The sequence below is a fragment of the Choloepus didactylus genome, chromosome 2 (genome assembly GCF_015220235.1).
Source record: "Choloepus didactylus isolate mChoDid1 chromosome 2, mChoDid1.pri, whole genome shotgun sequence".
In the NCBI taxonomy this organism is placed as follows: Eukaryota; Metazoa; Chordata; class Mammalia; order Pilosa; family Megalonychidae; genus Choloepus; species Choloepus didactylus.
This window is the reverse complement of record NC_051308.1, coordinates 112,083,367-112,095,692: the sequence shown is the minus strand read 5'-3', so window position 1 is coordinate 112,095,692 and position 12,326 is coordinate 112,083,367. Positions and strand designations below refer to the sequence as shown.

At 45.8% G+C, this 12,326-nt stretch overlaps 1 protein-coding gene across 1 annotated transcript; it reads right to left on the bottom strand.

The window, feature by feature from the left end:
• Nucleotides 1-269: 269 nt before the first annotated feature.
• LOC119517489 (protein S100-A7-like) lies at nt 270-1,711 on the bottom strand. Its single transcript, XM_037814226.1, has 2 exons — nt 1,571-1,711; nt 270-434 (listed from the first exon to the last, which is right to left on the bottom strand). The coding sequence occupies exons 1-2, from the start codon at nt 1,709-1,711 to the stop codon at nt 270-272; spliced, it is 306 nt and encodes a 101-aa protein (XP_037670154.1).
• Between the last annotated feature and the right edge of the window lie 10,615 nt (nt 1,712-12,326).

Here is a 12,326-nt window from a genome sequence, read left to right as displayed (position 1 = left end):
TCTGAGGAGAGCAGATTGGCACTTATGGACTGGGGGACAGAGGTCGACCACTGTAAGAGGGTCACGCAGATGCTCCGGACCCAGGGAGGCCTCTCTAGAGTGGTTGTCAGTTGGGTTAAAACCCCTTGTGGATGATTTAAAAAGCTTAGAGCCAGTGCTTGTCCATTTGTAAACAGAGACCACCCAAAGTGAAGGAGGAAACAGCACAAGTATTGGTGAGAGAACTCATTTATTGTGTCTTGGGGTCTTTGGAGGCCTCTGAGTGAGGATCACTTGTTTCCCCCAGAACAGGGTGGTGCCCCGTGGCTCTGATTGTGGTAGTCAGTGGCTACATCCCCCAGAAAGGAGAGGATCTCAGAAAAGTCGATCTTCTTATCCTTATTCTTGTCCTTTTCCTCAAAGACATGAGTCAAGTAATCTGTACCCTTTTGCTCCTGTGGGGAGAAAAATATACAAATAGAAAAATCCCGTCACTAGCCAGTCCAGAACTGGGAGTAGTAGAAAACGGCAGAGAAGGATGGGGGACAAGTTCCCAGGGCTGACCCAAAGGTGTGGCTGGCTGTCCCCTGCCTCTAATGGCAGCTCGCAGTGGGGACAAAAAGACCCCAAGGCCGACCCTGCCTGGAGTGTTCCTGGTAGATTAATGAGGGAGCCTCAGACTCGCCCACCTGCTCCCCTTTAGATGCACGATCCTCCCTCTTCCCCGGGGGCCCAGTCCAGTCCAACTTCTCTAAGGCTCCTCTCATTTGCATTCTTTCCATCAAAACATATCAGTTCTGTTCCATCTAGGTAGGATGAAGTTTTCTGTTCCTTGGTCTCAAACTCTGAGCTAATGATTGCTTCTAGCAGTTGAAGGAGTCAGGGATTATGAATGTGCATTGCCCACATAGAGGGTTCTGCTTGTGTTTGTAGGGGTCATGATTTCCCTTGTGTTACCCCTGCTTCCAGGGATATATGAAGAGGAAGCTTCAGGAGGCAACTCTGGACCGAATGGATCCAAACACATGGAAGGACTCTCCATGGCCATTGGGAAGGGGGACACTGGAGGTGGGGAGGGGGATGGGGGTCTATTCACTGCCTCTCAAATCACACTACATTTTCTAATATAACTATGGCATTTCCTTACTTTCAAAGCATTTTCAAATAAATCATCTCATTTCAACAACACTACTCCAGGAAATTGAGTTCTACTATCATATTTTGCAGATGAGAAAACTGAGCATCAGAGCGTATGGGTGACTTGCCCAGGGCCACACAGCAGGGGAGCCCAGTGGTGGGACTGGGGCCCAGGGCTTCTGCTCCCAGATCTGGGTGCCGCAAATGGCACAATCTGCCTCCACATGGGGCTGACCCTCCCTGGGGCCTGGGGTCGGGGGTGAGGAGCTGAGGAGTGAATCAGGAGAGGACCAGATGCAGGATCAGCTGATGACAAGTAGTGTATCCCCCTCACAGCAGGGTCCCGGACATGTCAGGGCCCAGGGAATCTATCTACCCACCCCCCCCACCCACACATATACAGTCTCTCCCTGCCCCAGAAAAGCCAGACCCATCCACCCACCCATCCACTCACACAGGCTCTCAGGAAATTGGGGAAATTCTCCTTCAACATCTTCAAAAAGTTTTCCTTCTCTATCTTATCATCTTTCCCAGTGTATTTGTGAAATAGATCAATCAAGCTCAGTATGGTCTTCTCAGCTGCAGTGCTGTTCATCTTTTCTTTCAAAAAGGCTGCAGGGAGAAAGACAAGAACATATGCTATTTTCTTTCCCAAGATGAAGATCTGCAGATAAGAACTTGCTGAGAATGAGCTGGGTTGGGGAAGATTTGAGAGATGACGGCAAGGAGCAAGCAAGGACTGGGCTGAGATAGAACAGAAGGAACGTGGGTTTTCTTAAATGGTGAGATGGATTGGTCTCCAAGAGGGGAAGGTCCAACCAAGTTCAGGGCCCTGGAACCATCCCTCTAGGGCTGTAGGAGAAGAGGAACGGGAACAGCACAGGTCTGGGCTCTGATTAGTGAGAGGAGGGGGTTGAGCTGTGTTGGGTGAGATACATGGGCTCCTGCTTCCTGGATTGGGATCAAGACCACTAAGAGAAACATCAAATCCAGAGGCAGGACTTTCCCAGCAAGCCTAGCCTTTTGTCCACCCCTTTCTCCCCATGCCACCCAGAAAATCCCCTAGGACCACCAGTCTGGGAAACCAGGTCTGGAACCCTGGGCACAGAGCAACTGTTCTGGGGATCAGAGTTCTGATCATCCAGGGCTGCATGAGAAAACTCTGAGGGCCCCAGCTACCCCTGGTCATCTGGAGGTCTTGCCCTGACCAGAGGGAAATCTGGTACAAGCATCTGCTGTCAGAGGGGTCACCAGCTGTGAGTGTGAGCAACAGTGCGAAAGTGAGCCAGAAACAGGGCCATCGTCCCGTGCACAATAGAGGGCTTCCTGGAGGTGGGAAGCGCAGGTGGGGCTGCAGTCTGCGTCCAGGCTTAAAATGAATAAAAGTGACTGCCTGGGTTTCTAATATGATGGTGAGGTAGGGTAGGGGCCTTTGGTTTACCCACCAGGGAGAGTTCTGTGCTCCTAGTCCCTTTAGGAAAGAGCATCCAGTCCTTACCTTTCAATAAACAGGTTAGACTTCCAGGAGGCAAGTTTTCCCCCAACACTGAGATACAGTGGAATGGACTGGACCTGGAACCCAGGTCGTGAACAGTGCAGCCCAGTGTACCAGACCTTCTAGCCACCCAGGATGCCCTCTCGAATTCCACCTGTGGGCAGCTAGTAACAAACCACCCTCCTCTCAAAGAGCAGGAAGGCCCCTGCTGGCGGCCCAGAGAGAGGAGCAAAGCAGACCTTGCAGCATGTGCGGCAGCTGTGGCCAAGGCTGGATCCAAGTCCAGTGCCGGGAGCTCATGGGGCATTCTCAGGGGAGGGAGACTTTTGATTAATTAGACCACTACCAAATTAGGACCTGATCGTTTCAAACAGGCAATGGTAAATCAGCTTTCTGAGCAGGTAGAACTAGAATATGACCTTCACTCACAGGCTGATTCTGAGCCCTCTGTATTCTAAAGCTTCCTAGAAGTCATTTTGGGCAATCCTCTGCCCAGACAGAGAACTGAAATCAGGGAATGAAGAGAGCCAAGGGCTACAGAAATAGGAAACATTTTTCCTAAGAGTCCTCAGAGGCACTTAATATACGGCATAAAGGAATAATGAGATCATCTGGTCGAGACCCTCATTGAGCCCAGTGGCCGGAGGGGGTGGATATGGGATTTGCTGGGAACAGTACAACCTCCCACTCTACTTAGTGGCAGATCCCAGCATCCTGGCTCCAGACCAGGGTGGATTCCCCACTCCTCAGACAGACAGTGACCTGACATCGGGCCTTATCCCTAGGAGAGCAAAGAGACAGACCCAGACTTACCAGAGCCTCAGGAAGTCTCACAGGGAAGGGCGAGTGAGATGTGTATCTGGATGTGTAAAGAGCAGTCCTTATATAAGGCTCTTCCCAGAGGCTGGGCTCCCTGTGGCAATGTTCATCAGTCTCCCTAAATTTGGCTCCAATTTGGGTGGGGGAGACACACCCAGGTGGCTGTTCTCAGCACTCCCTGTCCCACGCACAGGGCCTCCTATGCCTGCTACTCTTGGTCCACATCACCAAGATCTTCTGCCTGGTCCATGCTCTCTTCCTTCTTGGGGGAAGGACGTCTTCAGAGAGAGGAGAATGGATAGAATTCCAAGGATGATGGAATCCATGGATCTTGGGGTGAAGAATCATCTGTTTATTCATTCATCCATTCATTCCTCAAAATTGTACTGATGGCAATCATAACTACTTCCATTTACCAAGCCTATAACATGCCAGGCAGCATTACTGCTTTGCATACATTGCCCCATAGAATCCTCATGAGATTCTGTTAGTTCTTACAGGTTTCTCAATCACCAGAAGATAGATAGTGAGTATTTCCCCCTTTTACCAATAAGCAAATTGGGACTGAGGTTGGGTCACTATTGAAGGTTACTCAGACAGTATATGGAAAAGTCGGGATCAAACCCAGGTCACTCTGACTCCAAAACCCACTCTTAATCCTACTGCTGTCCTGCTACCTTATGATGGGTGTCAGTCTCCAGGCTGGAGAAGGGGTCACACCATGGCCTGCAATGCAGGAGCCCACCATCCAGGGTCAGGTGACCCTGCCCAGCAACATTCTCCAGGACCTCTGTCCAGGTTGCTGCGTGGTCTCCAGGGATCCCAGCAACAAAGGTTGGGGGGGGAGGCCTCTGTGGTCTCCAACATGCTGGTTGTCACATCCTTTGAGGCCACAGACCATTCGTCAAGTGCTGTGTTTCAATTTGCTAAAGTTGCCAGAATGAAATATACCAGAAATTGGTTGCCTTTTTCAGTGGGGTTTTATTAGGTTACAAATTTGCTGTTCTAAGGCCATGAAAATGTCAAAATTAAGGCATCAAGGGAAATATGCTTTCTCTGAGGAGAGGCTACTGGCATTCAAGGTTTCTGTCCACATAGGAAGGCACGTAGCAATGTCTGCTGCTCCTTCTCTCCTTGGTCCTAGTTTCAAAATTGCTTTCTCAGTTTCTGTGGTTCCTTCCCCGGGGGCATTTTCTTTTTAAACTGTCTCTCAGTGAGCTCTTTTAAAGTACTCCAGTAAAGGATTAAGACCCACTTTGAACTGGGTGGGTCACATCTCCATGGAACCAACCTAATGGAAAGGTCCCACCCAATGATAGCTCTGCCACCACAGGGTGGATTAAGAGAACATGGCCTTTTATGGGGTACATAACAGCGTCAAACCCACACAGGCTGTCTGTGGGCACCAGTGTCTTGGGAACAAAACCTTTTCCATCAGAGAAGCTTGCTAGGTTTTAAAAACACCTCCACTGACATCATCCTGCCAGCTCCTCTCAGGAGCCCCCGGAGGGTGACCAGGATCACTGACAGATGAAGGATTGGTGCACAGCCCAAGACATTTGGGCAGAATACTTAGGCAGCAGACATAGTCCAGGGCCCTGGTCACTTCAATGCACAGCCACATTTTTACACTGTACCCATCAGCCCTGCATCCAGACCCTGGGCACGTCCCTTTCTCACCTAAAGGCCCTATGATGGCTCCCACCGGTCCCATCACCAGCACCACTCTCAGCTCAACTCCTAACACCACAGATTTTCTCAGCCACCCCATAGGAAAAGGCCTGGCTTTAGGAACATCCTCCATCATGCCCATTGTGGAAAGAGCTATAACAACCCTGTGTCCAAGCAGAACCAGGCTGAATCCTCACACCATCTTGCTTTCCTAGAGGCTGCCCCAAGGTGTAGGGGGCAGTTAATACAATCTGAAAGTGTAGAAGAGGTAAAGCCCTATGGCAGAGTCATAAACCACAAAGAGACGAGAGGGAAGGAAGTGCCAGATAAAGCCTCGCTTTTCCTCCCCATCCTCATTCATGACAGACTGTCCCATATGTTCCATATCACCTCTCTAGAGATGTGCTATGTGACCAAGCACCCAGCCCTGTTTTCGTGAAAAGCTATGGTCAGCTCAGTAATGGACTGCTTTATTTATGCTTTCCCTTCTTCCCTGCTTATGTCTAGTCCCCACTCTCATTTCCCTGAGTTGTACGGAAGCACTTCACAAATAACACCAAATAAAGCATTGGTTTGTGTGCTTTGCCTCAGGCTTGGTACAAAGAGAATTAGTGCCAACAGCGGCTCTACAAAGTAGAGCCTCAAATTGGATTTGGAATTGATTTCCCACCTGTCAGTATCGCAAGTGGTAACTTTGGTGGCATGAAGTGGCAGCACTATTGCTAAAGTTATCTGGGATTAGGAGCAGGTAGAAGGAAAAACATCAGGAAATCAAGTGCCTGCTCTGTTTGATTCATATGGGAGCAATGATGTTTCTAAAGATAATAGTGTGGGATGGCTTCCATTTACATAATTGGAAGTTTTGATTAAAAAATAATAATAATAGTAACTTAGGAAAGATAATTTTCAACTTAAAGCATGCATCAAAAGCCAGAGGCCCTCTAGGGCAGCAATGAGGGAGAGACTTCCATCCCACAACTGCAGGGCAGACTGTGCCCAAGACAGGACCTGATTATAAGGGGGGCCAGGCTGTAAAGGAGACTAAATGCAGTCTTTGACCTCTATGCCGACGTCAGAGCCCTGATGGGACAATGAGGTCTGGGCTGGGGACATTTGGGGGATGATCCTAGGAATCTTGGGCCCCCAAATTACCCTGAACCCAGCCTCAAAACAGAAGAGCCTCCCCTTGCCTGGAGACTGTGCAATGACCTCACCTGAAGCAGGTGCCTCCCAAGAAGCTTATTCCCCGAAAATCTCACCACGCCTCATTGCTACAGGTCAATAACCAGAGGCATGTCTGGACACATTCTAAAGTACAAACCCTGCTTTAGGGATAAACAATCTATGTGTGAATAAACCTGAGCTTAACTAAGATGGATCAGTAGAAAGAGGAGGAACATGTGAGGAAGTGGATCCTGAGAGTTAGACTAAGGTCAGGGAGGTTAAAAAGTTGAAAAAAAGGCAATTTCACTGTCATGGAAGCATTTGCCCAAGACTTGAGATCCAAGGTTTAGGCAAGAACATCTGGAGTTGGTCCACACGGTTGACTGGACTGGCTCCGTGAAGTTTGGTTACACGACAACGATGACTTACAGAAATGAGGTGCATGAAAGAATGACTTAGATGGCCCAGATAGAATGGATTTACCAAGCAATTACCAAGACAACATTACCTGACCACATTGCTTAGTAGCATTCCAAGGACACTCCCTCTATGTGGCAACAGGAAAGACACTGGTGAGGGAGACAACAACCTCTTTGAGAAGTCTGTTGGGGGCTGTCCACTCCAGACTGGGGCTGACACCAGGGGTATTGCTGTGGCACTGGCCTTCCTGACATCAGTGGGGATGACGGAACTCCAGAATGGCAGAGGCCAGGGGGGGAAGCACTTAACCATCATAATGGACATAATAAATAATGTGTAGCAAGATGGAAGTGGCACTCAGGGTACATGATTTGGTGTTCGTGCTGTTCGTAGAGTGCGACAGGTGTTCATCTTGCTCAAACTGAGCAACTATGATGTTGCTCAATATATAGAATGAAAACAAATCAAGAGTTGATGAGTAAGAAGCTGATGTCAGCCATCACATTGAAAAATTGTGGTCTCTCACATAATTTCCGGACAAGAGTTCATTAACAGTCCCATAGACCACTGATTAAAGGGAAGACAGATCTTTTTGAGGCAGGATCCTCCAGTGCCACTGCAGGTATATACAGCAAATCCTCCTCCAATGCTACCCCAGAGAGATTGTGGTCACTTGCCAGAGTAACTGTACACAGAGAAAGAGGAATACCCAGATTTTTACATACTGGGTCTAAGCTAACACTGATTCCAGGGGGCCCAAAACAGTATCATAATCCTGTTAGAATTGGGCTTATGAATCCCACGTGATAAATGGAATCTTGGGCCTTCTCACATTACGCCTACTGTATCCATGGACCCACCCTTTAGAAATCAACTTGGTCATCACATGTGTAATTGGGATAAATATACTTAGCATCTGGCAGAACATACACATTGATTTCCTCATCTGTGGGGTAAGGTCAATTATTGTAGAAAAGACAAGTAGAAGCCCCGGAGACTCTCTCCCCACCTGCCAAGATGGTAACTGAGAAACAGCACATGATGGATTCCCATAGCAACGTTCAGGCCGAGTGGTACAGCAGACCCCATAGTGCTGAGGTGTCCATGTTGGATAAGGAAGCTATGTGGAGTTTCTACAAATCCCCAATCAGAGATCTCAGTGCAGAGCCCTAGATACTGGGATCTACACTCTGATGCTGAGAACTGCTCCCCGTTTGAAAATTATCTTGTGGCACTGAGCCCTGGTAAAGGCTGAGCATTTGACCGTGAGACACTGAGTATCTGCATAACCATAGCTACTCGTGAGCTAGATGTAGGATTCCCTGACTCATAAGACAGACCAGAGTAGAAGCAATCCACCATACATGGTAGTGATAAATTCCAGATTAAGATCAAGCAGGGCTAGAAAGCCCTAGTAACTTATATGAACCATAGCCCAGGCTTCCATATCACCTATTGACGTTGCACTGACAGCTCTCCCTTACTCATACCTGTGTCCTCATGGAGACTCCCTATGACCAACTGATGAGGAAGGAGAGGACACAGGCCCACTTCTCAGGATTGGCACAATGTCCTCGCACTTGCCAGAAATGTGCTGTGGCTGCATTACAGTCCTACTTGGGAGAGTCCCTGAATGTCAGAGGTGAAGCCAAATCTCCTCAAAACGAGCAGTACATTTTGTCAACCAGTTCTTCTGATGGAGAAGTGGCCTGAAGACACCATGTGGAATGGCCTGGCTGGTTGGTCAGGGGCCTGGAGGGACAAGACTGGAATATCAGGTCCGATCCTTTCAACAAAAACCTTAGCAAAGAGAAACTGAAGAGAACCTCTTTAATCCGATATCTACGAGAGAGCTACAACATACAGAGCTTTCATCCTGAGATAAGTATGACTTAAAGGATGTTTGCTGTCAGCACTTCTATTCAGTTTTTTACTGAGGGGTAAGGAGGGTTCAAGTGAAATAAGACCGGAAAAATAAAGTGTAACAATTGGAAAGGAAGAAATAAAGCTGGCATTCTTTTGAGATGATCTAATTTTTACATAGAAATCTAAACGAACCTACAAACTATCAGAATTCATATTTGTCCAGGGCAGATTGAAACAATGGCCGCCCTCAGAGCCAGTCCCCCAGTGAGCTGAAGAAGCTAATCAAAAGCCATGACCAGCAATAGCCCTTGCCTACCCTGGGTCTTGGGGAGCAGGATTTTTATGTCCCTTTCTGGCACCAGCAAGCTATACCAGAGGCCAGACCCCACTGCTGCCTGCCCATAACCACCACACAGAGACCACAACTTACTGGTAGCTACTGTAATTAACAGCCTCTTCAGCCACTCTTCCCTGGATGCTGTACAGTGTTCTACTGCACTCCAGAGATTCAAAATAATTGATTCAGACAGTTCTTGCCTGTTTAATAGTTGTTCTGTTGGAAGGACTACTCTGCCATCTTCCCACAGTCCTCCTGCCCAAATTGGCTAGAATTTAAAGGCCATATAATACCAAGTGTTGACAAGGATGTGAAATATCTGGAACTTTCCTATATTGCTATTATAGTGTAAAATTGATATAACTAGCCTATACCAATACTGTTTGGCAATATATGTTAATGCTGAACATACACACATCTTATGATCCAGCAATTCCACCCCTGGTGTACACCCAACAGAAATGTGTATATGTGCGCCCCAAAAGTCATTATACAAAAGTGCTCATAGCAGCATTATTTGTAATGCCCAAAAACTGGAAACAGCTGCTTGTCAGTAGTAGAATGGATGACCAATAAATCAATATATGTGGCATAAGAGTACTTTAATTTCACAATTGCATAGCTCAATATAACTCGTGACAGCTTTAAGTACAGTTGAAGATCACCTGTATAAGCCTTAATTTGAGATTGATTTTGTGTATTTTTCAGAATTATTGATTCATACCACAATTGAAATATGATGGGAAGTTTCTTAGTGCCAGCCAAACATGTAAACCAAAGAAGAAGAAGGAGAAGGGGGAGGAGGAAATGGAGGAAAAGACAACTTTAGAAGTTTCAAAATGTCAGAAAGGAATCAAATACTCTTGATCAAAACCATAAAATTAAGGGGAAATAGTTGAAATCATCAACAATTCAGACAATGACAACAGGAAAGATAAAGACAATTCTGAAAATTGGAACCCTTACAAACAACAAATGAAAAAGCAGAAAGTAGATGACAGCAATAGGAAAAAAAAAAACATAATTTGCGTGATCCACAAAGTATGCACAGATATAAGCAGCATCTTTATTTCAATAAATTCATTGATTCCAGTAAGTACCATGAGCTTTCAATATAGACTGCTACAATGAGGCATAACTTCATTCAACATTGTTTAATAAAGATCATTTGTTTTCCTAAATTGTTATTCCAATTATATTTACAGAGAATCAACTAGAACATGTAATGAACAAAAGAGATGCTTCTCAGATATTTTGGGGGAATAGTAAGGGTAAAATTATGCTCAAATTATGAGATCCTGGCTAGCCTAAATATTCTATATTAGGAGAGAAAATTCACACAGTCATTTAAACAAGGAGAGTGGGTTGTATATACGATACATACTATGCCAAACTATATATATATAGTTTTATACTAATTTTAAGAGGGGATTGAAGTAACAAGGGACTGGCTGGTAAGTAAAGAGAACTCTAAACTTATAGGAATAGAAACTATCAGGAGCAGCTACTATCCCTTGGCTGAGTATGGAGCCCAAGGAAGAGCCCCACTCACCCAACTACCCCAGGGCTGAGATTCAGACCCTGTTGGAGAGGACATGGCCATGACTCCTGGATGGCAGAGAAGTCCCTGTGGTACCACAATAGTGGGACATGCTGGAATCCACCTTCCTGAACTTGCCAGAAATCCTCCCTCTGGAGTGGCAGAGGAAGCAGTTCATAGGAAGATGTCTCTCTGGAGGCACTTGGCTACAAAAGAGGGGAGGGAACCTGGGAGGAGCTGCTTGCTATTGGGGCAGCTGGCCACCATGCATTGCAGGGGCAGTGGAGAAGCAGGAGCCTGGCACTAGAGAAGACTCCAGTGCTGCAGGAGCCCAGTGCTTGAGAAGCTGCCCCAGCTGCAGACTCTGGGAACTGGGGAAGCTGCATGTGCTGCAGAAGCCAGATGCTGGAGAAGCCACCCTCACTCTAGAGCCTGGTGATGGAAAAGCTGTGACACTGTAGGAACTTGCCAAATGAACACACAGGAGCCAGGAAGGAAACCCCATTCCTTCTGCAATGTATCCAGCAGTCTCAATTGACAAAACTTAATATCATGCCAGCTGGCAAAGGAAAAACATTTAAAAGGCCCAGATCCATTTTCACAGACCAGTCAATAAAGGATGAATTTGGAAATGGAGGCAGTAAGTTGATAACCAGGACAGATTCCATATGTCATTTTGTTTGTGAACCATTTTCAACAAGACAGACATTTCTTTTATCAGACAGGTTTTCAGACTAGGTGTAGAGATTGAGAATCCTTGACCTTCAGGAAGACTCCACAGGGCACAATAAGAGCTTGTTTATTTGCATTACATGTAAATCAAATAAAAACACACTGACTAGACCAACATCTTGAAGAACAATTATGGACAAATAGTATTATTTCACAGTGTAAATAATAGTTTCAGTTATTACATTTCTAAGTGAAATGTTTGCCCTTTAAAAGTGACCCTGAAAAGCAGCATTTTTCAAATAACAGAAATTTCATGAAAATCATCAAACAAATTGCTGACTTTGATTTGCTTTTGCAATAGCAATTGAGAAAATGTCAGAAAAATTAATGACTTATTTTTCCATTATGGGAGGCCCAGAAGGAGAAGATAGAGCAAAAGGGGAAGAAGGAATATTTGAAAAAATAATGACTGAAAACTTCCCAAATGTAACAGAAGACATGAATATACACATCCAAGAAGTTCAATAAATCTCTAACAGGATAAACTCAATTAGATCCATTCCCAGACTCAATAATATCACACTGTTGAATGGCAAAGATAAAGAGAGAATCCTAAAAGCTACAAGAGAGAAGCAATGTGTCACGTACAAGGAACCTCAATTAGATTTCTCAGTCCTCATCAGATACCATGGAGACAAGAAGGCAGTGGGATGACATATTTAAAGTGCAGAAAGAAAATAATTGCCACCTAAGAATCCTATATCTGGTGAAACTGTCTTTCAGAAATGAGCGAGAGATTAAGATATTCCCAGGTAAGCAAAACCTGAGGGAAGTCGTCACCACTAGAACTGCCCTACAAACAATGCTAACGGAAGGTCTTCAGACTGGAAAGAAAGGACACTAGACAGTTGTTCGAAGTGGCATAAAGAAATAAAGACGTCTAGTAAAGGTAACCAGATGGGTAATTATAAACACCAGTACTATTTTATTTTTGATTTACAACTCTACTTTTTTAGTTCCTATAGGATATAAAATGCAAATACATAAAAATTTATACTATGTCATTACCCCTCAATGATAATCTTGTGTTTCCATCATTGGGTCAGATGTGAGGTCACCTGAGGGCTTGCACTGTATAGTCCACAGTCTGGGGTGCACAGTCATGGACACAGAGTCTACACAGCAGAGTCACAAAGACCATGACAGTGGCATGACCCAGGGACCTC

What these genes read in the sequence shown, in the direction of transcription:
- LOC119517489 (XM_037814226.1), bottom strand. Translation starts at nt 1,711, where the DNA reads ATGAACAGCACTGCAGCTGAGAAGACCATACTGAGCTTGATTGATCTA. An exon ending in CCAATTTCCTGAGAGCCTGT is followed by an intron (nt 435 to 1,570) that starts GTGAGTGGATGG and finishes TTCTCCCCACAG; the next exon opens with GAGCAAAAGGGTACAGATTA.